The sequence below is a fragment of the Tachyglossus aculeatus genome, chromosome 10 (genome assembly GCF_015852505.1).
Source record: "Tachyglossus aculeatus isolate mTacAcu1 chromosome 10, mTacAcu1.pri, whole genome shotgun sequence".
Classification (NCBI taxonomy): Eukaryota; Metazoa; Chordata; class Mammalia; order Monotremata; family Tachyglossidae; genus Tachyglossus; species Tachyglossus aculeatus.
This window is the reverse complement of record NC_052075.1, coordinates 18287601-18313225: the sequence shown is the minus strand read 5'-3', so window position 1 is coordinate 18313225 and position 25625 is coordinate 18287601. Positions and strand designations below refer to the sequence as shown.

Sequence of the window (25625 nt, the reverse complement as noted above, 5' to 3'; positions counted from 1 at the left end):
ACTTGAAACTCGGGCATCATGAATTTCTACTATGGCCTTGGAAGGCTCAGAGGAAATGATGTAACAATAATAACATAACACTATGAGCATTAATGACAATAGCACCAAAGGAGTCAGGACACTGAGTTAGCTGTCAAATTGTGTGCCAGCCAATGGGACAATCAGGCTCCTTCAAAGTGACACTCTTTCCTCAAAGGAGAAAACCTCTCACTCCATTTTATTGTACCATCCAGCTCTTCCTGTCAAAGGTTTTCTAATGAGTTACTTACGCCCACTGTCTCCACTTCCTCACCACCAGTTCCTTTCATTGGGCCTCTTAAATCTGGCTTCTGTGGCCTCCACTCAATTGAAAGTTTTCTCCAAGGTGACCAGAGATTTCCTTCTTTCCAAATCTAGTGGGCTCTACTCTGTCTTCTCTTCCTCAACCTCTCAGCAGCCTTAGGCACTGTAGACTGCCCCTTTCTCTAGGAAACACAACCAAACCATGCTTTTTATGACACATTTCTCTCTTGATTCTCCTTCTGCCTTTGTGGCTGCTGCTTCTTGATCCTCTGTCCCTTTCTCCCAAACTGTGATTGTCTCTCAAGGCTCAGTTCTATGTCCCTTCTTTACCCTTGTGGAACTCTTCTGTCTCAGTTTGACGCAAAATACGATCAGTTCTCCTTCACAACACCATCCCAATCCACTCATTTCCCTCTCTCCAAATTGCCACTGTGTTGGTACTGGCTTTTGGCATATCCTGCCTGAACTGCCGCATCGGCCTCTTCCCAGGTCTCCAGTATCTCCTCTCTCACATCCATACTTCACACAACTGCCTGGATCAAAACCTCCCATGGTCCTTCTCCCTGTCAAGCAGAAATTTGTGACCAGTGGCTTCTAAGCACTCAACCTGCTATTTAACCCAGTTCTTATCCTCTCGAATCAAACATAATTCAAACTTGCCCGCTTCACTCCCCTCTAGGTAAACTATATACTGTACTTAGTTCTCATCTCTCTTACTATTAACCTGTTACTTATGCTTTTTCTGCCAAGAAATCATCCCCTTTCATATCCGGGAGATGCACTTTTCCACATCAACACACTTCCTCCACTCTTCAAGACGATTCTGAAATCACATCTCCTCCAAGAGGTCTTCCATGATTCATTTCCCATCTCCCTCCTTTATACCCTCCCAATTGCCACTTCAGCACCGCTGAATCCCCTCAGCCTTTCTATTCTCCTTGTACTTCTGTACACATTTATATACCCTATTGTTTCCTCTTATTTTTAATCTATTTTAGTGTCTGACTCCCTACTAGATTGTAAAATGCTTGAGGGCAGGGATCATGTCAAATAGTTCCATTGTAATCTCCCAAGTGCTTACCACAGTGCACTGCAATGAAAATAATAATTATCACATTATTGAGGGAATCTAAGTGTGGGAACACAGGCTGGAAGGAGGAGCCTTGGTGTCTGGCAGATTCCTGAACTCAGGACAGCCAACAAGTGGAGGGTGATGGGGGCAACAGGGAAGATTGGGAGGGATTAAAAGCAGAACACCAGCAGTATCCTAACATCAGCACGGAGATAATGGATGTTGCTCTTGGCATACTATTTCTGTTCACTGGTCCAGCAGATAATCTGACAAACCCCTGGACGGCCGTGTACGTCTTTTTGACTCTGCAGTTTGGCTTCAACACTGGATATGGCATAATGCAAGATTGAAAGGGGTTATATGTATGCTCGTGTGTATGGGGTTGGACACGGGAGTACTAGAGTGTGACAACTCCTAATGTGGAGTACACACCTCTGTAATAGAGGAGCCAGGTGTATATATATTTTTGACATGTGAGAGGACAGGACACTAGCGTGTCTCATGTCAGAGGGATAAACTGGCTACCTGAGAAATATCTCAGTCTATCAGCTGTTATCCAGTAAGGGAACTTTCCTTTCTCTTTGCCATACTCTTTCACTAGTTCCCTGTTCTCCCCCACACCCTGATCCCACTCCTCGGGACCTCCATTAGATATGGATCCCTTTTTCCAGGCCTGAAGGGAGACCACCCACCAACCTTGAGACACCTACAGTGCTTCTTGCATGTTCTCCTCCACCAGTTTTGCACTCCTGAGGCCAAATATGGGGGTCAGCCATCACCCCCACAAGATTATGCCTTTGGCACGAAGCCCCATGGGTCCATGGGCTGCTCTCCCAGAACCATCCAGGATGATGTCATCTGGCTGGAGGCGGGAGCCAAGACAGTGATCCTAGCTCTGTGGTTCTCAGCCTCAGCAGACCCATCTGGCCCCACCAGCCTCACATGAGCCAGGAGCAGGGATTGTGGATGTGCCTGTTCCCACCTGTTTGCATTGAGCCCAGAACAGGGATTCTGAATCCCGCTTGAACCCACGGTTAGTCAGGAACTGACAGTGTGGACCATAGCTGTCCCTGCCTCATGGGGAATGGTTTCCACCAGCCTCCCCTCCCAGTCCCCCTTCACTAGGGGAGGGACTGCCTACTACCTAATGACTCCTTTTTTATGATATTCATTACGCATTAGTATGTGTCAAACACTGTTTAAAGTGCTGGGATAGATACAATTGAATTAGATTCTGCCCAGTCCCTGTTTCACGTAGCGCTCATAATCTAAATAGAAGGGAAAACAGGAGAACCGAGGCTCGGAAAGGGTGAGTTTCACAGGTTCAGGCAACAGCAATTGGTAGAGCCAGGATTAGATTCCATGTCCTCTGATTGCCAGGACTGGGCTCTTTCCATTACCATGCTGTTTCTACACCACTCCTCTGAGTTTCTTGTGTGAGGATGTGTGTTTGCTTGTTTCAGCGGAGGCCCACCTGTAGGGACCCTTGTGGTTTTTGAGTACATTTCCCTGGCCTTGGGTGGGACTAAGGTTCTCCATTCCCTTGTCCCTCCTGCCAGGAAGACCCAGCCTCCTCTACTCTGTCTTCTCCTCCTCAACCTCTCAGCAGCCTTAGACACTGTAGACTGCTCCTTTCTCTAGGAAACACAACCTAACCATGCTTTTTATGACATTTCTCTCCCGATTCTCCTTCTGCCTTTGTGGTTGCTGCTTCCTGATCCTCTGTCCCTTTCTCCCAAATTGTGAGTGTCTCAAGGTCAGTTCTATGTCCCTTCTTTACCCTTGTGGAACTCTTCTGTCTCAGTCCATCCCCAAACTAGAAATGAAAACTGTATTCACTTATCCAAGTGCCACTGTCCCATCCCAGACAAATCTACCTGGTCCACTAAACCTCAGTGGTAGGGACTGGAAAAGGGGAGGAGAGGATGAGGACCTCTCTTGGTTAAACCAAAAGATGAGTTGTTCCAGGCACAGGGGGAGGGAGAGCAGCTGGGTAAGCTGAGTCACCGATCAGCCAGCTGAGCGAGGTTTTTGTGTGGTGCTAGAGCATTGTGAGACCAACTACTGCCTTGTTGACAGTAATAGTCTGCAGCATCGTCAGCTTCCGCAGCTCTGATGGTGAAAGTGAAATCTGTCCCAGACCCGCTGCCACTGAACCGGGCTGGGACCCCGGGCATCAAAGTGGTGGCATACTTAATGAGCAGCATAGGGGCTTGTCCAGGTTTCTGCTGGTACCAGTGCATGGAGCTGCTAACACTCTGACTGGTCTTGCACTTGATCGTGACAGTCTCTCCTGGAGTCACCAACTGGGAGTCTGGAGTCTGAGTGATGGCAATCTGCCCAGTGGAGTCTGGAATCACATGTGAAAAACAAATATCCATTAACCCCTTTACAGAGATGGCACTAAACCAATCTAAACATCATTGCCCTTGCTGAGAGATGAGGAAAATCATAGCTGTGTTCCCTGTGGCGATTTTGTGTATTTCCCATGAACCCAAAATCCAACCCCTTTCCAGATAGCCCCCATGGTCCCTGAGCAAGTTCAGACTTAGTCCCTGAAGTCATATTCCCTCACAGCTCTTGTCATATATGTTCTCTCACCTGGGATCCACAGCAGCAGGAGCCCGAGGAGCTGGGCCAGAGACACCATCTCGTTTGATCTGACTTGCCCGAGATTGACGGGTCCCATCCCCAGCGACAGCCACATTTATAACAGCTTTGGAGAGCAGAGTTAGGTCCCTGGGGGAATCAATATGCAAATCTGTTGGGGAGAACACTGTACCTAAATTTGAAACCACAGAACGGTCTTTCTTCATAGCAGTTTATTCTTGTCACAGTGCTGCTCTCTGAGGTCTGAAGTTGGTCCCACCTACTTGCATTGGGACCACATCACCTTCTTGTGGCCATGGTTTAGAAATCTGAGAGACTCACCACTAGAATCCCTTCTCTACTTCTCCAGCCCAGCCCACACCCTCCACTCCTCTGCCACTAACCTCCTCACTGTGCCTCATTCTCCCCTGTCCCACCATCGACCCCTAGCCCACTTCCTTCCCCTTTCCTGGAATGCCCTGACTCCACATATCCACCAAACTAGCTCTCTTCCTCCCTTCAAAGCCCTACTGAGAGTTCACCTCCTCTAGGAGGCCTTCCCAGGCTGAGCCCCCTTTTTCCCCTCTCTGCTTCCTCTCCCTCCCTCTGCCTTACCCCCATCCCCTCCTCACAGCACTGGTATATATCTGTACATATTTATTACTTTATTTTACTTGTACATATTATATTCATTTTAATGATGCATATATAGCTATAATTCTATTCTGATGGTTTTAACACTTGTCTACTTGTTGTCTGTCTCCCCCTTCTAGATTGTGAGCCCTTTGTTGGGTAGGGACCGTCTCTATTATATGATGCTAACTTGTACTTCCCAAGCTCTTAGTACAATACTCTGCACACAGTAAGTGCTCAATAAATACGATTGAATGAATGCTTGAAACTATCTGATTTTCTGTCAAACCAGTCAATTGTATGCTTTGGGCACTATCTGTGGAAACAAGGCCCAGCGGCCCCTTGCCTCCCAGAGACCATGCATTTACCCCTATTTTTTCTGGAGATGGAAATTTTAGTTCTGAGAGAATGCAACTCATCTCAAGCTCACCTTCCTGGTGGTGCTTGCCTAAAAAACATCTCCAGTCCTTGGATCATGGCTGGAGAATATTTTCTGCTTTCCCTCCAATTTATTTGTAGTTTATGGTGAACTTTATTCTTATCCACTTCTATAAAGGTATGAAAATCTGGAAGACTTGGAAGGAGAGAGAAATGCCTTTCTCCCCCTCCATGCTCCCAGTAGCCTCTCTCAAAACTGACTCTTCTCCTCTACCAGAAACCTGCACCTCTGCCCAAACTCCAGTAATCACATCTAGACGGCTTGTCTCCCCTCACAAGTTCTGATATTCCGTTTCCCTGAGTTTTTGCTTTGGGAATTTTTTTTGGAAAGGTAGTTGAGACCTGGTAAACTGAGTGCTCTCTGCTGAGGGAAGTGGGATACACTTGGTGCTCAGTATGATAGAGGGCAGCCTGGGAATAAGGTTCTGCCTGATCTTTATGGGAGGGAGCTTGGCTGGCATTTTGTGGGGGACACTTTGTGAGAGTAGACCTGGGAGAAGGAGCTGCCAGAAGCTGATAGGGGTCCATTAGAAGTGCCCCCATCCAACCACCTCCAATGCTCAGAGGGGATTGGGTGAATGGGCCTCAATGGTAAGATACAGCCTCAAATCAGATTCAAATTAAGTATGGCCAGCACTCGAGGTAGATTTTCCCACTAATCAGATCTGACCTGTCTGCTGTGTGACCTTGGGCAAATCACTTAACTTCTCTGGGCCTGGATACCTCATCTGTAAAATGGGGATTAAGAGTGTGGTGAGCCCTATGTGGGACACGGACTGTGTCTGACCTGATTAACTTGACTCTAACCTAGCACTGGAGGTGTTTGACACATAATAAGTGCTTAATAAGTACTATTATTATTATTATTACTACTACTCTACAGGCAGGTTTGCCCACCAATCAGATCCTCCTCTGAATGGTCTCCCCAGGCAGAAGGTAGGAGAGATGGATCTTAAAGCAATATTTTTAATTGGAGGAATTTGAACAATAAAAGCTGCCCAGAAGCCATTCATTATCAATGGAGTTGTAAATTTGCAAACCACAACACCCTGTTAATGTTTTCTCTGCCTTTGACAGTATGAAACAGCCTCTTCTTTTGGAAACACTATCTTTTCTCAGTTTCTCTGATGGAATCCTCTTCTGATTCTCCTCCTTCCACTCCATCTTATCCTCTCAGTCTCTTTCACAGATTATTCCTCCACCACCGACTCCCTGACTTTGGGTGTTCTCAGCAGTCAGTTCTGGGTCCCATTTTACTCTCATTCTACATTTTATCCTATGAAAGTGGAAGGGAGGAAGGCGGGATCATCTGTTCTCACAGCTTCAATTATCACCTCTATGTGGGTGACTTTGAAATATACTTCACTAGCCCTGATCTTTCTCCTCTGCAATGTTGCTTCTCCTACGAACTCCAGAATAGCTCTCCTTGGCTGTCCCACTGACAGCTCAAATTCTTAATATATTCAAAACTGAACTCCTCATCTTCCCTCAAATCCTCTTCTCTCCTGACTTTCTCCTCACTGTGGACAACCCACCATCCTCCCCATATCTCCTTGCTTCCCCTCTCTCCTCCCATCCCCGTACTCAGACACCCAATCCTGGCAGTTCTTTCTTCACAATTCCAGGATCCACCTCTTCCTCTCTAACCAATTTGCTATTATGTTGGTTCTGACACTTGCCATATGTTGATTTGACAAGTGCATCAGCCTCCTCTCTGTCTACAGCCTATAATAATAATAATATTTTTAAACATTTGTGTGCCAAGCACTGTAATAATAATGATGATGATGAAGGCAAGTGCTGGGGTAGATACAAGATAACAGTCCATACTTCAGTAGGCTGCCTGCGTAATTTTTCTAAAATAAAATTTTTCCCACTTTTCCCCACTCTTCAAAATCCGCCAGTAGTTTTCCATTCCTTCTCACAGGACTCCAATTTCTTTCCTATCATGTCCAAACATCTTCACTGAAACATTTTTCTTACACATTTCACTCCTGATTCTCCTTCTGCCTTTCTGGCTGCTCCTCAGTGTCTTTCACCAGCTTTTTCTCTGCCCCTTTCTCTCAGTGTCCCTCAAAGCTCAGTTCTATGTCCCTTCTTCATTTCTGTGTCCCTTCGTTTATGGAGCTCTTATGGACAGGGTTCGTGTCAGATAACTCTATTGTATCTCACAAGTGCTTACCATAGCACTCGGAGTGAAAGACAATGGCTACAATTATTGATCGAGGGAATTCATGTGTGGAAACAGGCTTGGAGGGATCATGGTGTCCAGCAGATTTCTGGCCTCATACAACAAGCATTTGGCAGAGCCAGAATTAGAACACAGGTCCTCTGACTTCCAGGCATAGGCTTCTATGCTACTGTACTGTGTGTGTGAGAGCTCATTTGAATGCAGGTCTCCTTCTATGGACTTTTGTTAGCGTGTTGGTGTGCACATTTCCCCGGGCTCCAGTGGGGCTAAGCCTCTCATTTCCCCTGGCCCTTCTGCCAGGGAGACTCAGAAAGTCAACCCTGAAACTAGAAATGAAAACTGTATACTGTGACATGGTCCCATAACAGACAAATGTGTTTTGGTCCACCAAACCTTGGTGGGAGGGACTGGGAGAGGGGAGGAAAGGATGGGAACAATCCAAGCCTCTTCTCTTGGTCAAACTAAAAGATGAGTTGCCCCGGGGAACAGGTGCAGGGGGAGGGGGAGCAGCTGGGTAAACTGTCACTAATCAGCCAGAGGGGAGAGGTTTTTGAACAGTGCTGGAGCATTGTGAGACCCACTACTACTTTGTTGACAGTAATAGTCTGCAGCATCATCAGCCTCCACACTCCTGATGGTGAAAGTGAAATCTGTCCCAGACCCGCTGCCACTGAACCGGGCCGGGACCCCGGGCATCAAGGTGGTGGCATACTTAATGAGCAGCTTAGGGGCTTGTCCAGGTTTCTGCTGGTACCAGTGCATGGAGCTGCTAACGCTTTGACTGGTCTTGCACTTGATGGTGACCGTCTCTCCTGGAGTCACCGACTGGGAGTCTGGAGTCTGAGTGACGGCAATCTGCCCAGTGGAGTCTGGAATCACACGTGAAAAACAAATATCCATTAACCCCTTTACAGAGATGACACTAAACCAATCAAAGCATCATGGCCCCTGATGAGCGATGAGGAGGATCATGGCTATAATTGTGCATTTCCCACAAACCCAAAATCTTGCCCCCTTCCAGATAGACCCCAGAACCCCTGAGTAATTCCAGACTTAGTCCCTGCCTGCCATATGTTTGCTCACCTGGGATCCAGAGCAGCAGGAGCCCGAGGAGCTGGGCCGGGGACACCATCTTGATCTGTCTGACCTGACTGAAGCTGACGGGTCCTGTCCCCGGCAACAGCCCCATTTATAACAGCTATGGGCAGCAGAGATAGGTCCCTGGGGGAATCAACATGCAAATCTGTTAGAGAGAACACTGTGCCTAAATTTGAAACCACAGGGAAGTCTTTCTTCATAAGTGAATTCTTGCCTCAGTGCTGCTCTCTGAAGCCTGGTTAGTTTCACCTGTTCATATTGAGATCATTTTACCCTCTTGTGGCCATGATTTAGAAGCCTGAGACTCATCATTGGAATACTTTAATTCAGTTGGCTTCATGTCAAATCAATCAGTCAACTGTGGAAACAAAGTCCAGTGACACCTGCTCAGAGGGGATTGGGTGAGTGGGCCTCAGGAAGATATGGCCTCCAATCAGATCCAAATTAGGCATAGCCAGCACTCGAGGCAGATTTCCCCACTAATCAGATCGGACCTAGGTAAACTCTCTCCCACTTCACCTCCAGGAGACCACTGTTCTCCCTATTTTCAAAGCCTTTTGGAAATTCTAATTCTTCCATGAGGCCTTCATTATTAATCACTACAGCCACATCAACACTTTCATGTCACCAAATCGAGTGGGTACTCAATCCACTCTCCCTGTCTTTGTCAGTCAACTGATTAATGGTTTTCACTGAGAGCTATGCATACAATAAGCACTAAACACTTGGTGACTACATTAGGTAGACAAGGACATTACAATCTATTGGAGGAAGCATTTAAAAAAATTACAAGTAGAAAAAGCAAAAGAGTATAAGGATACATAAGTGGGAGGGAATGGGTGAATGTGAAGGAGGTAAGGACCTAGGTGCATAGGATGCAGAACTGGGGAAATAATAATAATGGTAGTATTTCTTAAGCGCTTTCTATGTGCAAAGCACTGTTCTAAGCGCTGGGTGGGCTACAAGGTGATCAGGTTGTCCCACTTGGGGCACATAGGACTCAGTCCAAATACCCATTTTATAGAAGAGGGGACTAAGGCAAAGACTATAATAATAATAATGGTTTTAGCTCTTATGTACCAGGCACTTTACTAAACGCTGCAGTGGTTTCAAGCAAATTGGGTTGGACACAGTCCCTGTCCCCTGTGGGGTTCACCATCTCAATCCCTGTTTTACAGATGAGGTAACTGAGGCCCAGAGAAGTGAAGAGACTTGCTCAAGGTCATGCAAGAGACAAGCGGCAGAGCCGGGACTAGAACCCATGATCTTCTGACTCCCGGTCCCAGGCTCTATCCACTATGCCATGCTGTTTCTGTCAATTTTTAGTTAGAAAGACAAGTTAAGTGATTTGCCCGAGGTGACTCAACAGAGCTGGGATTAGAACCCAGGTCATCCTGACTCTCAGGCCTATACTCCATCCACTAGGCCACGTTGCTCTGATGGTTTCTCATGGGGTGAGAGAGAGTGTGTGTGTGTGTGTGTGTGTGTGTGTGTGTGTGTGTGTGTGTGTGTCCATCCATGTCCAATGGCAGCCAGGGAGTGGCCTTGGCAGGGATCCCTTTGGTCCAATGTGGGCAAAGATCAGCTGGACTTCCACTAGTTGACCTGAGATTCAGATAAGTCCTCCTGGAGGGCACTCCTAGGGGGTCCCTTCACACCTCTGGCCAGAAAAGCCTGCACCCCACTGCATATTCAGCTGACTTATCAACTGTCTGATTGCAGAAGATCAGTTCAGTAATTAATGTCAACAGTAAGTAATGGGGACCTCCTGCTGCAGCTGTCTCTGTGACTATGCAGCAGTGTTTTTGCAGAGATGGTGGGGATTGAGGAGATTTAGAAGAGGGCACAACGGGGTGGAGCTGAATGGACCCCAGGGATGGCGAGAAGGCAGTGAGCCTCTACAGAAAGAAGCTGCTCATCTGAGCTTAAGTGACTTAATCAATCAATCGTATTTATTGAGCACTTATTGTGTGCAGAGCACTGTACTAAGCGCTTGGGAAGTACAAGCTGGCAACATATAGAGACAGTCCCTACCCAACAGTGGACTCACAGTCTAGACTTAAGGGCCGGGAGAGGTTTTTGTATGAGGCTGTAGCATTGTGTGGGAGGGTTGCTACTCCACTGTTGACAGTAAAAGTCAGCAACATTTTTGGCTTCCAAACTGCTGATAGTAAGAGTGTAGTCAGTTCCAGAGCCACTGTCGCTGAACCAGGTTGGGACCCCAGAGGCCAGTCTGGATGTGCTGTAGATCAGGAGCTTAGGAGTCTGTCCTCGCTTCTGTTGGTACCAGTGTAAGTAGCTTGTGTTAACACTCTGACTGGCTTTGCACTGGATGGTGACTCTCTCCTGGGGACGCGGTTAGGGGGGCTGGAGTCTGGGTCATCACAATATCACCACTGGAATCTGTTAAGAAAAAATAAAGTCAAAAATATTACATTAAATGTTAACCCTTAATAAGATAGAGCTTTCTAGATTGGGTCAGAGATATATTGGATAATTTATTGGCTTTCAAATCAAACCAATATAGAATGAAACATGATTAAGTTTTGAGGAATTGTGATCATCACGTGCCATGTCCATATTCTCTAATTTCTTACCCGGGATCCAGAGCAGAATGAGCCAGAGGAGTTGAGCTGGAAATGGCATCTTGGTGCACTGTGTTGATGGAGACAGTTTGGTTCTAATCTCCCTCAGTGCCAGAGCACATTTATAGCCATTCTGAGCAGCAGGGTCCTGGGGCTGGGAACAAACATGCAAAGCAGCTGAGGGCTTGGTTAGAATGGAACTCAAATTTGGGGCCCTGGTTTGCCTTTCTCCATTGATTCAGAACTTGGGCAGCTCCAAACAGCCCAATCTGCACCCTTAACTTGTCTGAATTAGGGGCGTTTAGGACTGAGTATTCCTCTGGTAATTATGAAAATAGTTTTTGTTTTTCCCCTTGTTCAATTTTATAATTTGAGTTGAATGCAGTGATCATGTATCTACTGCAGCACTTAGAACAGTACTTGACACGTAGTAAGCACTTAATAAATGTAATAATTATAAGAAACAAATGCTGTATTGTCAATCATTGTAATGGTGTGTCTGGCTCAGTATTCTCCATAGAATGGGGGAAACTGAATCAATCAATCAATCGTATTTATTGAGCTCTTACTGTGTGCAGAGCACTGTACTAAGCGCGTGGGAAGTACAAGTTGGCAACATATAGAGACAGTCCCTACCCAACAGTGGGCTCACAGTCTAAAAGGGGGAGACAGAGAACAAAACCGAACATACTAACAAAATAAAATAAATAGAATAGATATGTACAAGTAAAATAAATAGATAAACTGAAGACGCTTAGAGGAACTGGGAGATGGCTGCATTCCTTGATCTGAATCACAAGCCCCAAGGTTTCCTTCCATCCGATGGGTGATCCTGGAAAAGTCACTTAACTTTTCTGGACCTCAGATTCTTCATATTTAAAATGAGGCTTAAATTCCTGGGACAGGGACTGTTCCACCTGATTATCTTATATTTACCCCACTGCTTACTATGCTGCTTGGCACTTTGTAATGCTTAACAAATATGAAAACAATGATAATCCTTAATTAATAATCTTACTTTTTAAGAGATTATAAGGTGCTTACTATTACTGTTGTTCAATTTGTTGCTTCCCATGTAATAACCCAGAAACTCCAAGCAGTGGTCCAGCATGGTTCAGTTCTGCTGCAATGTCCGATCATAGAGGATGGTGGAGAAAGAGAGGTTAGGTGATGAGGAAGTGTTGGAGAAGGTTGGATAACTACCCGCTCTTTCTCCTCTCAGTTTCTGCCTTCATTGTGGAATATCCAGATAACTCTCTAGTGGCATTTGGGGCACTAATTGGTCTCTCCAGAGTCCTTTCTAGTGACTTGAGAGAATACAAATTTTACTGGCTGTCCCGCCCAACTGAGGTCATCTGGCTCCATTAGCCTGTACTGTAGAGAGAGTGGGTTGTCATGGGTAAGGGTCCCCCCATTCCCCTGGACCCACCTTGACATTAGAGTCATAGTTGGCAATGGATACTGGATAAGGAGTGGCTGCCTTCACAACAGACACAAGCTCCTTAGAGGCAGAGCTGAGCAGCATGCCTGCTGCCACTGGGGAGAGAGTCTCAAGGAAACCCAGTGATTAACCAGTCCCATGAGAATTGACAACGTCCATGAGAGAAGATAGCTGCTCCTCAGGTGGGGGTACCCATGCATCTCTGAGGGCACCCATGATGAGTTACCCCAGGGCACTGTTCTCTACCCCTCCTCTCCCAACCACCTGCACCCAGCCCTGAATCTGGCTAGGACCCAATAAGGATAGTCACAGAAGAGAACCTATAATTAGTAAACTTTCTTAATTATTTTTCTTCCTCCTCCTCTCCCCACCCCCTCCTCCCCATTCCCTCCTTCTCTCCCCTAAGGCTCTGATACCTCTTCAGTATCCTACTTCCACAGTCCCACATTCACAAAGTTTTGTTCTACAAACCCCACCTCCTCCATGGTCCTGCCTACACACCTTAAAGCCTCATCTATTCTCTATCCCTCCCCCAAGTACATCCCTACATCAGGAATTAGGAGAGAGCATACTTCTCCTGGCACCTTTCTGTTCGGATGCTTAGGGTTACCAGGATCCTCTGCTACAGGTGTCCATGTGTCTGGGCAGCTGTGTTTTTGCAGAGACAATGGGACTCTGGAGATTAGAGTTAGATCAGGAAGATGGAGCTAAATAGAGCCCAGGGGTGGTGAGAAGGGATTGAGACTCTATCAGAAGCAGCTGCTCATTTGAGCTGAAATGACTGAATAGCCAAGAGAGGTTTTTGTACAGAGCTGCAGCACTGTGTGGAAGGGAGGCTATAATACTGCTGACAGTAATAGTCAGCAATATCAGCGGGTTCCACACCACTAATGGTCAGAGTATAATCAGTCCCAGACCCGCTGCCGCTGAATCTCGCCGGGACACCCGAGACGAGTTTGGATGTGCCGTAGATCAGGAGTTTAGGACCCTGTCCTGGTTTCTGTTGGTACCAGTGTAATCTTTCAGTGGTAACACTCTGACTGACTCTGCACTGGATTGTGACTTTCTCTCCTGGGGACACAGTCAGGGAGTCTGGAGTCTGGGTCAACACGATGTCTCCACTGGAGTCTGAATTTAGAAAAAATAAAAATGGTCAAAAACATAAATTACATCAAATATTAGCCTTCAAAATGATAGAGCTTTCACCAATGGATCAGAAATATGCGGTAATTGCTTTCAAACAAAAGCAATATAGAATGACAAACAATTAGGGTTGAAAGGATTTTAACCATCACATGCTATGTTTATATTCTCTAATCTCTCACCCGAGATCCAAAGCATCACGAGCCAGAGGAGTTGAGCTGGAGATGCCATCTCGATGGCTTGTGTTATCAGAGACAGCTCAGTTCTAGTCCTCTGTGACAGGACACATTTATAGCAGCTCTGAGCGGCAGGGTTCTGCTACAGGAACCGGCATGCAAAGTAGCTGAGGGCTTTGGTCAGGGTAAAGCTCAAAGCTGGGAGCCTGGTTTGCCTGTCTCCACTGATTCAGAACTGGGGCAGCTCCAAACTGCCGGTCTCCACCCAGAGCATGTCTGAATTAGGGTCAGTTAGGAGTGTACTTCCATCTTGCGGTAATTATGAAAACTAGTAGATTTTTTTCCCACCTTGTTCAGATTTTAAAATTGGAGTTGAATGCAGTTTTATGCACCTACCCTAGTGCTTAGAACAGTACCTGACATATAGTAAGTGCTGATAAATATAGTAATTATAAGTATAGAAACAAATGCTTTATTGTCAATCAGTATAATGCTCTGTTCAGCCCAGTATTCTTCCTAGAGTGGAGGAAACAGAAGATGCTTAGATGAAATGGGAGATGGCTGCCTTCCTTGATCTGAGTCCTTCTAGATGTGTAACTCACCCTCTAATAATCCAGACACTCCAAGGAATGGCAGGAAAGGGCCAGCTCAATAAGTTCATCCCACTAAGATGGAGGAGGAGGAGTTGTTCTTGTTCTTGTAGGATAGTATGTGCCTCCCCACTCCTACCTTCACTTTTGAGTTTGCTCCCACCCCATAGTGGAGTTTGGGCCCTAATGGCTCCTTCCAGTAGTTTCTGGGTGGCAGATGAGAATCCTACAACTGGTCACTTGCACACCAACAATACTCAATAAATAACATTGGTTGATTGATCTGGGTTCTAATCCCATTTTTTTATGGTACTTGTTTAGCACTTACTATATGGCAAACACTTTTCTAAACACTGGGGTAGATACAAGTTAATCATGTTGGACACAGTCCCTATTCCACATGGGGCTCACATTTTTATCCCCATTTTTTACAGATGAGGTAACTGAGGCACAGAGAAGTTAAGTGACTTGCTTATGCCAACACAGTAGTCAAGTGTCTGCCCGTCTACTTGTTTTGTTGAATGTCTGTCCCCTTCTAGACTGTGAGCCTGTTGTTGGGTAGAGATTGTCTCTGTCTATTGCCAAATTGTACTTTCCAAGTGCTTAGTATAGTGCTCTGCACACAGTAAGTGCTCAATAAATACAATTGAATGAATGAATGTGGAGGACTGGGGTTAGAACCCAGGTCCTTATTACCCTTAGGCCGATACTATACCCACTAATCCATGCTGCTTCTTGGTTTCTTCTTAACTTTTCTTGAGAATTTAACTTCTGGACCTCAGTTTCTTCATTTAAAATGGGGCTTAAATTCCTGAGATGAGTACTCTTTCACCTAATTATTTTGTATTTACTCCTCTGCTTAGAACAGTGCTTGGAACTTTATAAGTGTTTAAGTGTAATGCCAATTTCTGATTATGACAGAGGAGGAGAGGCTAGGTGATGAGAAAGAAGCAGAAGAGGAGGAGAAGATTGGATAACCTGCCCACTCCTCATCATTTTAGTCCCTGCCTTCAATGTGGAATTTCCTTCCAACTCCCTAGAGGCAGATGGGACACTAATTGGTCTCTCCAGAGAGCTTTTTGGTGACTGAAGAGTATGCTGACACAACATTCTCTGTCATTGACCTGACTTTCCCATCACTATAGGCGGCACCATTATCTTTACTGTCTCAAAAGCCCCTAACCTTGGCATTATCCTTGACTCCTCTCTCTCATTTAGCCCACATATTTAATCCTTCACTATATCCTGTCAGTCCCACCCTCACAGCATAGCTAAAATCTTCCCTTTCCTCTCCATCCAAACTGCTACCATGTTAATACAATCACTTATCCTATCCTGCCTGGATTACTGCATCAATCTCCTTGTTGACCTCCCAGCCTCCTGTCTCTCCCCACTCTAGTACTTACTTCACTCTGCTGCCCAGATCATTTTTCTACAAAAATGTTCAGGACATGTTTCTCCACTCCTCAAAAAAACCTCCAGTGGTTGCCCATCTACCTCTGCATCAAAGAAAACCTCCTCACCATTGGCTTCAATGCACCCAATCACCTTGTCCCCTCCTACCTCACCTCACTACTCTTCTGCTACAACCCAGTCCAAACACTTTGCTCTTCTAATGCTAACTTTCTCACAGTCCCTCAATCTTGTTTATCTTGCCGCCAAGCCCTTGCCCCCATCCTGCATCTGGCCTGGAACACCATGCCCTCCTCCAATCTGACTGATGTTTTCCCCCCTTTTTAAATCTTCACTGAAAGCACAATTCCAAGAGGCCTTCCCTGACTAAGCCCCTCTTTCCTCTTCTCCCACTCCCTTCTGCATTGCCCTGAATTGCTCCCCTTGTTCTTCCCATAGCACTTATGTACATATCTGCTATGTATTTATTTATATTAATGTCTGTCCTCCCTCCATCTAGACTGTAAGCCTTTTCTGGGCAATGAGTGTGTCTGTTCATTCATTCAATCGTATTTATTGAGTGCTTACTGTGTGCAGAGCACTGTACTAAACGTTTGGGAAACTGCAATACAATAAACAGACATTAAGTGCTCAATAAAAGACGGAATAAATGAATAACAGAGAAACTCTTATTAGTACCTTTTCCTAATTAATTTTTTCCTCCTCCACCTCTCCCTGTTCCCTCCTCCACCATTCCCTTTCTCCCCACTCCCTCCTTCTCTACTCATTCCCTCTGCCCCCCAATCTCTAACTTCCCATATAATATGTCCTCAATGCCTTTTCCCTGAGGCTCCATCTCCTCAATGCCCTGTTCACAAAGTCCCACATTCACAATGTCTTGCCCTTACAAATCATACCTCTTCTGTGGTGGTTGCCTCAATACCTAGAGCCTCATCTGCTCTTCCCCATCCCAAAGTTCACCCTCACACCACCCATAAGGAGAGAGTACCCTTCTCCTGGCACATCTCGCATCAGGTGCCTCTTTTCTCTTTCTGCTTATTGCCTAAGGGTTCTGCTACTTCCACATCCCTCCCTTTAGCTGAGGGCTGGAAAATGTCTCAGACCAACCCTGTCTGCAAAATGAGATCCCATGGGAGAGGGAGTGGAGGGAGATGAGGTCAGCCGGGCAGACTCCAGGGGGAAGCCTGTGGGCGGCCACCTCAGGGCGCACTGTCATAGGGGAGGGTCAAGGGGCAGTGTCTAGATGGAAGCAGTGAAAATGGTGAAGGTGTCCAGTCTTTCTCTTCCTGAACCAGAAACAGCTCCAGGGCTGCATATCTGACCCATGGAGAAGAAAGGACAAATCTCCTGCCAGGTGAAATCCTCAACCAGGCTGGGGACTGGGAGAGTTCAGACTTAAGGCCTGCACACCTGCACGGGGCAGACAGGATATTTGGGGGCCAGCTCGTCAGGGGGGTGCATGTGTGTGTGTGTGTGTGTGTGTGTGTGTGTGTGTGTGTGTGTGTGTGTGTGTGAAAGAGAGAGAGAGAGAAAATTCCATCTTTATATATCTGGACAGCACAACACAGGGAAACATAGTGGGTGTGTGGAACAGGAGGCTCAAAGAGATGGAGCTGAGAGGACCCAGCATGTGATCTGAGGTCCTATCAGGAGAAACTGCAGGAGGCAGTTGCTCATTCTGAGATGAAATGACTGAACAGCCCGGGGAGGTTTTTATTCAGGGCTGGAGCACTGTGGAAGGCCAGCTGGTAGTATGTTGACAGCAGAAGTCAGCAACATCATCTTCCACCCCACTGATGGTAAAAGTGTACTCAGTCCCGGACCAACTGCCGCTGAACCGGGCTGGGATCCCAGAGGCCAGTTTGGAAGTTTCATAGATCAGGAGTTTAGGAGCCTGTCCTGGCTTCTGTTGGTACCAGTGTAACCTGCTGGTGCTAACACTCTAACTGGCTTTGCACTGGATGGTGACTCTCCCTCTTGGGGATGCAGTCAGGGAGGCTGGAGTCTGGGTCATCACAATGTCCCCACTGCAGTCTGAGTTTAGAAACAAAAAAAAGATCATGAATAGTAATTACACCAAACACTATTGGCCAGCAATGTAAATAATATAGAACCATCGTGAGTGGGTCATTGATATCTTACACTTCAGAAAATTCAATTTTTTTCAAATCAAACCAGTAAGAATGATATAAAATCAGGGCTGAATGTTTGAACCTTAACACGTTAGGTCCATATTCTTTAATTTCTCACCTGAGATCCAGAGCAGCCTAAGCCAGAAGAGTTGAGCTGGAGATGCCATGTCCATGGTCTGTCCTGCCTGAGGCTGTTCAGCTCCAGTAACAGGATACATTTATAGCAAGTCTGGGCAGCAGGATGTTTAAACCGGGGGCCAACATGCAAAGCAGCCTAGGGAGAGGATTTGGCTGGAGCTTAAGATTGCAGAACTGGTTTGTCAGGCTCCATCGGTTCAGATCATGGGCAGCCTCAAACAGCCCATCTCCAGCCAGATGGGGAGGACAGAGTCTCCTGTCAGCAACAAACTATCCTCTGATAGTGATGGTTCAAGTGAATGAAACAGAATGAAAGTACAAAAAAGACAGAAGACTAAGAGGCACCTGGGGAAATAGGAAGAAAGCTTATCTGCAGAACAACAAGAAAGAGGGAAGAGATGTGGGCAGTGAGCAGCATGTGCTTATCCTATCTGGGGGAATATTCCCAAGAACCTTTAAAACCTTGTAACTTCAGGCCCTGCTCAGTGTAGTTGCTGTCCAGGATGTGAGACAGCTGATAAACCAGAATGAAGTAGGGTGGCCTAGTGGATTTTACACAGGCCTGGGATTCAACAGGACCTTGCTTCTAATCCTGGTTCTGTAACTTTTCTGTCTTGTAACCTTGGACAACTCACTTAAGTTCTCTGTGCCTCAGTTGCCTCATCTGTAAAACAGGCATTAAGAATGTGAGCATCATGTGGGTCACAGAACGTGTCCAACCTGATTAGCTTGTACCTACTCCAGTGCGTAGTAGTGTCTGGCACATAGCAAGTGCTTAACAAATGCAATAAACCCCTCCCTGATAAACAGTTACTCTATATTTCCCCCCTGCTGGATTGCAAGCTCTTTGAGAACAGGGACTGGGGCTTCCCTTGGTAGTGCCCCATGTGCTAAGTACTCCACCCTCTGCACCCAGTAGGTGATCAATATTGATGGAGTCTTTGATAGATTCATTCATTGTCCCTTAAACATTACCACCTAATGGGGCGATGTTTAGCTTCAGTCTGACACCCTCAATCTTGGGGCCATCTGAACTGGAGAGCATGGATCTTGTCAGTGTCCAGATTATAAATTACCCAAAAGGGAACTGCCAAGAGTGGGACAGGAATAGCTTGTCACAGCTGAGTAAAGTTTAACATTTTCAAATTAGACAGTTAGAGAGTGTCAAGAAACAAGGTTGAAAGGTTGGAATCTCCATCTTCTCTAAATTCAGACCCTGAGCACCAAGAGCCAGAGGAATGGAGTTGGAGAGGGCATCCGGATGGTCTGCCCTTCTTGAGGCCATGACAAGGCATGTTTAACGCAGGTCTGAGCGCATTTCCCAGGGTGTGGAGTCCGACATGCAAAGTCAGTGTGGGATGAGGTTAGAACCATGCTTAAAACTGAAGAACTGATTTGTCCCTCAATCACTGTTATTTATTGAACACTTACTGTGAGCAAAGCATCATGTTCACTGGTGGGCACCAATGATCAGAAAGTCCTACACCTCAGGGGACCCTCGACTAACTAGTCAATTTGTTTGAATGCTGAATCTCTGTCTAGTCCTTAATATTTGAAGTGAGAGACCTGGGTCCTCTGCTGCATGTGTCTGTGTGTCTGGGCAGCTGTGTTTTTGCAGAGACGGTGGGGACCGAGGAGATTGGAGGAGAGATCAAGGCAGTGGAGCTGAATGGAGGGCACTGAGATTCCCCCGGAAAGCAGCTCTTAGCATGCGAAGCAGCTGAGGGCTATGGTCAGGATAAAGTTCAAAGCCGGGGTCCAGGCTTGCCTGTCTCCATTGATTCAGAACTGGGCAGCTCCAAATAATGGATCCCCACGTTTAACAAATCTGAATTAGTGGCAGTTAGGAGTGTGTCTCCCTGCTGGTAATTATGAAGATTGTTTCCCTCCCCTCCAAAACCTCCCCCACAAGTCAAATTTTAAAATTTGAGTTGAATGCAGTTATTATGGGTCTACCCCAGTGCTTGGAACAGTACTTGACATATAGTAAGCCATCAATAAATATCCTAATTATAAGTATGAAAAACAAATGCTTTATTGTCGACCAGTATAATGTTCTATTCAGCCCAGAATTCTCCCTAGAATGAGGGAAACAGAAGTGGCTTCAAGGAACCATACGATGACTACCTTCCTTGATCTGAGTCACATAATAATCCATACACTCGAAAGAATGGTGGGGAAGGGTCAGTTCAGCTGCAGCGGCTGATCCCACTGAGGAGGAGGAGAAAGAAGAGGAGGAGGGGGAGGAGGAGAATAAAAAAATATGAGGAGGAGATATTGCTGGATAGTACAAGCCTCCCCACTTCTACCTTTACTGTTGAGTCTCCTCCCAACCTTCAGTGCAGTTTAGACCCTAATGGCTCCTTCCAGTGGTTTCTGGGTGGCAGGTGAAAATCCTCAAACTTGTCACCTGCACAAAGAAAATGTTCAATAAATACGGTTGATTGATCTGGGTTCTAGTCCTGGTTCTGCCACTTGCCTGTTGGATGATCCTGAGAAAGTCACTTAACTTCTCTGGACTTCAGTTTCCTCATATTTATAATTGGGCTTAAATTCCTGGGACAGGGCCTGTTTAGCCTGACTATTTTGTATTTACCCCACTCTTTTGTACAGTTTTTGGCACTTTGTAAATGCTTAACAAATACTAATGTCTGATCATACCAGAGGAGTAGGAGAAAGAGGGGAAGAGGTTAGGTAATGAGGAAGAATTGAAAGAGGTGAAGGTTGGATAATCTTCCCAATCCTGGAAAATGTCAGAGCAGCCCTATCAGCAGGTTGAAATTACAGGGGAGAGCGAGCAGAGAGAGGGGGGATCCTGTGAGGCAGCCACCTCTGGGTGCATTGTTATAGCGGAGGGCCAAGGGGCATGTTCTAGATGGAGGCAGTGAAAATAGTGAAGGTGTCCGTTCTTCTTCCTCCTGAATGAGAACCAGTTCCAGGGCAGCACATCTGACCCATGGAGAAGAAAGGACAAAGCTTCTGACAGGAGGAATCCTCATCCAGACTGGAGACTGGGTGATTGGGGCTTAAGGCCTCATACCTGCACTGGAGAGAGAGAGAGAGGGAGAGCAGTGGGAGGAGAGAGAGAGAGAGAGAATATATTCCCTATTTATATGTCTGGGCACAGTACAGGGATGCAAAAAGTGGTGAGAAGAACAGAGAAGGCTTTAGGAGATGGGGCTGATGGGAATGAAGTTCAAATCCCGGCTCCGCCGCTTGTCAGCTGTGTGACTTTGGGCAAGTCACTTAACTTCTCTGGGCCTCACTTACCTCATCTGTAAAATGGGGATGAAGACTGTGAGCCCCACGTGGGACAACCTGATTCCCTTGTATCCCTCCAGCCCTTAGAACAGTGATTTGCATATAGTAAGTGCTTAATAAATGCCATTATTAGAGAAGCGGCGTGGTTCAGTGGAAAGAGCCCGGGCTTTGGAGTCAGAGGTCGTGGGTTCGAATCCCAGCTCCGCCACATGTCTGCTGTGTGACCTTGGGCAAGTCACTTAACTTCTTGGAGCCTCAGTTACCTTATCTGTAAATTGGGGATGATGACTGAGAGCCCCACGTGGGACAACCTGATCAACTTGTATCTCCCCAGTGCTTAGAACAGTGCTTTGCACATAGTAAGCACTTAACAAATGCTATTTTATTATTATTATTATTATTATTATTATTATTATTATTAACAAGGGTGTAATCTGAGATCAGAGGCTGCTCTGTCCAGGAAACACCACAGGAAGCAGCAGCTGCAGCTCATCTGAACTAAAGTGACTGAACATCCGCAGGGAGGTTTTTGTATGGTGCTAGAGCACTGTGAGAGGCAAGCTGCTACTCTGCTGACAGTAATAATCTGCAGCATCATCGGCTTTGACACCACTGATGGTGAGAGTGAAATCCGTCCCAGACCCACTGCCACTGAACCGGTCCGGGACTCCGGAGGCGAGGGTAGATCCACTGTAGATCAGGAGTTTAGGACCCTGTCCTGACTTCTGTTGGTACCAGTGTAGATAGCTTGTGCTGATACTCTGACTGGATTTGCACTGGATGGTGACACTCTCTCCTGGGGACACAGTCAGGGAGCCTGGAGTCTGGGTCATCACAATGTCCCCACTGGAGCCTGAGTTGAGAGACAAAACAGAAATGTTGAAAAATAGTAATTACACCAAAATACTATTGGCCAGCAATGTAAATAATATAGAACCAGCACGACTGGGTCACTGACATCTTAGACTTGAAAGAATTTAATGTTTCTTAAACCAAACCAGTAAGAAATATACAGAATCAGGGCTAAAAGCTTGAACCAGCTCATGTTAGGTCCATATTCTCCAAGTTCTTACCCGGGATCCAGAGCAGCACGAGCCAGAGGAGTTGAGCCGGAGATGCCATCTCCATTTTCTGTCCTGCCTGAGCCGTCCCAGTCTCCTGTTTGGGGGCATAATTATAGCATCTCTGAGGAGCAAGTCCCTAAGTCTGTGGGAGGCAACATGCAAAGCAGCGAAGGGTCGTGGTTAGGACGAAGCTTAAAACTGTAGAACGATTTTGTCTCTCTCCACTGACTCAAGGAGTTTTTTTCCCAGCTACGGCGGACTGAGAATTCTCTCAGTGAACTCTCTCTCCCTCTCGTAGTTAATATGAAAACTGTATTTTCCTAACTAATATTTTAAAATCTGAGTTGGAGCTAATTAATCAGTCAATCGCATTTATCGAGAGCTTATTCATTCATTGTCGTATTTATTAATAATAATAATAATAATAATGGCATTTATTAAGCACTATGTGCAAAGCACTGTTCTAAGCACTGGGGAGGTTACAAGGTGATCAGGTTGTCTCACGGGGGGCTCAGTCTTAATCCCCATTTTACAAATGAGGTAACTGAGGCCCAGAGAAGTTAAGTGACTTGCCCAAAGTCACACAGTTGACAATTGGCAGAGCTGGGATTTGAACCCATCACCTCAGATTCCAAAGCCCGTCATCTTTCCACTGAGCCATGCTGCTTCTCTATTGAGTGCTTACTGTGTGCAGAACACTGTACTAAGCCTTTGGGAAGTACAAGTCGACAACACATAGAAACGGTCCCTACCCAACAACGGGCTCAAAGTCTAGAAGGGGGAGACAGACAACAAAGCAAAATGTGTGCAGAGTGTTGTACTAAGCGCTTGGGAGAGTACAAGTAAACAGAGCTGGTATACACATTCTCTACCCACAAGGAGCTAAACAATGTAGTGTGGGCTCAAGGCATCTTTATTGGATCGGATCAAAGGCCTGAGCACTCCCTCTAATTGGGGCAGCAGAGGATTTCCTAGAGGAACCAAGAGATAGATGTCTGTTTTCCCTTCCATTTGTTTTATCAAGTCAGAAATGTCTCCACTCACAACCCGAACGTTTCCGTAGTGGGAAGTATGTGGGAATGGAAGTCACTGTTAATGTCTGTCTCCCCCGCTAGGCTGTAAGCTCTTTGTGGACAGGGATTGTGTCTACTGACTTTGTTGTACAGTACTCTCCCAAGTGCACAACAATAGAGGGAGAAAACTACTGGCTCATCATCACCTTGCGAAGTCAAGCCGCTTTCCAGCCAAGTCCAGTATTTCCGCACAGTCCAGATGCTTGGGTTTGTCCTTGCTCTATGGTGTCTAACCCACCTCTTTGTGAAATAAAAGCTACATTCCTGAAGTTGAGCCGTTCTGCATCTGGTGTGTGCTAGTTCTGTTTGGTCTTGCACAGTACCATTGTACGGAACTAAGGATTATAGCTAGGGCAACTAAAAAAGGCCTCTGTCTGGGCCTTTTTTCCATCCTACACCTTCAGACCCTAACAGCATTCTTCCATGAACCCCTCTACACGAAGCACTTTGGGTAGTGCTGTGGTCTTTCTAGGCACTGAAGAAATAGTATTGATCAACTGATCAGGTAATGATAGACTAACAGGTCCTACTCCCTGGAGCAATATGGGAAGAGCCACATTCCACAACCCTGGATGAGGTTTCCACAGTGGGGTGCAATTCCCCCTCCTCCCCCTCCCCATCCGTCCCACCTTACCTCCTTCCTCTCCCCACAGCACCTGTATATATGTATATATGTTTGTACGTACTTATTACTCTATTTTATTTGTACATATTTATTCTATTTATTTTGTTAATATGTTTCATTTTGTTCTCTGTCTCCCCCTTCTAGACTGTGAGCCCACTGTTGGGTAGGCACCGTCTGTATATGTTGCCAACTTGTACTTCCCAAGCACTTAGTACAGTGCTCTGCACACAATAAGCGCTCAAATATGATTGATTGAATTACTGGGCCGAGTATGCTGAGGGGCAGAGATTCCAAATAGAGATAAATCACAAGGACTAACAGAGTGGATGTCACGATTTTTGGATGTCATCACAGCAATTCTGAATGAGGAAGGAAAGCCCCTTGGTTTCTTCTCATCTTCCCCAGTCTTTCAGGTCAGGGAAGGGAAATGTTCCAAGTTTAGGTCTTATAGCCCAGCTTCCATCCCCAGGTATAAAGGCATTTCTGCTCTTCATTCTCCCTCCCCTGTTCAGAGCCCTGTGGAAGAAGGCATTGCTTCATTCATTCAATAACGCTTATTGATCATCTAATAAGAGCAGAACTCTGTACCGAATGCTGGAGAAGAATACAATGGAGGATAAATTAGGTATGATCTCTGGCTACAGAAGGGCTTACAATCAATAATAATTGGATAGGGAGGAACAGCAATAGCATGGAAAAGTGCTCTTCCAGGCTCAGTACACCAGGGCTTTTCTTTTTCTGTTTGTACCGGTCCTCATCTTTTATGTTGTTTTTGTCTTTTTATTGTATTATTCCTACTTTATGTGTGTCACCAGCCCTGTGACAGATGTGTGTCATGATCTTGGGATCAGTCATTACGAACAATTTGGAGTGTCTGATATTTAGTAAGCACTTAAGAAATACCACAAACCCCTCCCCTGATAAACAATTACTTTATCTATCTCCCCTGATGGATTTCAAGTTCTTTGAGGACAGGGACTGGGTCTTCTTTTTTATGGTGACCCACGTGCTTAGTACAATACTCTCTACACCCAGAAGGTTCTCAATGTTGATAAATTAATTGATGGATTCATTCACTTTCCTTTAAACGTTGCCAACTAATGGGGTATTTTTTGGCTTCTGCCTGACATCCTTTATCTAGGGGCCATCTGAGTTGGAGAGCAGTGTGATGTGTGGCGTCTTGTCAGTGCCCAGATTAGAATTTACCTAAAAGGGAATTGCCAAGAGTGGGACAGAAATAGCTTGTCTCAGCTGAGTAAAGGTTAACATTTTCAAATTAGACAATTAGAGAATGTCAAGAAATAATAATAATAATGTTGGTATTTAAGTACTATGTGCAAAGCACTGTTCTAAGCTCTGGGGAGGTTACAAGGTGATCAGGTTGTCCCAAGGGAGGCTTAAGGTCTTCATCCCCATTTTACAGATGAGGTAACTGAGGCACAGAGAAGTGAAATGACTTGCCCAAAATTACACAGCTGACAATTCGTGGAGCCGGGATTTGAACTCATGACCTCTGACTCCAAAGCCCGGGCTCTTTCCACTGAGCCACACTGCTTCTCAACAAGGTTGAAACAAGGTTGAAAGGTTGGAAACATCATTTGGAATCTCCATCATCTCTAAATTTGGAACCAGAGCAACAAGAGCCAGTGGAGTTGGAGATGGCATCTCAATTGTCATAGAG

General features: G+C 45.9%; 1 protein-coding gene, 1 pseudogene and 4 gene segments (V, D, J or C); all 6 read right to left on the bottom strand.

The window, feature by feature from the left end:
* Positions 1-4006, bottom strand: part of LOC119933567 (immunoglobulin kappa light chain-like) — a 28808-nt gene extending 24802 nt beyond the window's left edge. The window contains exons 1-2 of the mRNA XM_038753111.1: positions 3956-4006; positions 3413-3704 (exon numbers count right to left, since the gene is read on the bottom strand). Coding sequence (XP_038609039.1) covers positions 3413-3704; positions 3956-4004 — 341 coding nt within the window. The 5' untranslated portion in view covers positions 4005-4006. The remainder of the gene's footprint in view (positions 1-3412; positions 3705-3955) is intronic.
* A 3724-nt stretch (positions 4007-7730) lies between these two features.
* On the bottom strand, positions 7731-8348 carry LOC119932833. The segment is given in 2 exon segments: positions 7731-8074; positions 8289-8348. Coding segments are annotated over 2 exon segments (393 nt in total).
* A 709-nt stretch (positions 8349-9057) lies between these two features.
* On the bottom strand, positions 9058-10949 carry LOC119932832. The segment is given in 3 exon segments: positions 9058-9064; positions 10363-10706; positions 10901-10949. Coding segments are annotated over 3 exon segments (400 nt in total).
* A 2143-nt stretch (positions 10950-13092) lies between these two features.
* LOC119932831 lies at positions 13093-13719 on the bottom strand. The segment is given in 2 exon segments: positions 13093-13457; positions 13655-13719. Coding segments are annotated over 2 exon segments (414 nt in total).
* Positions 13720-17368: 3649 nt separating this feature from the next.
* Positions 17369-17956, bottom strand: LOC119932830 (annotated as a pseudogene).
* A 3765-nt stretch (positions 17957-21721) lies between these two features.
* LOC119933566 lies at positions 21722-22327 on the bottom strand. The segment is given in 2 exon segments: positions 21722-22035; positions 22256-22327. Coding segments are annotated over 2 exon segments (369 nt in total).
* Between the last annotated feature and the right edge of the window lie 3298 nt (positions 22328-25625).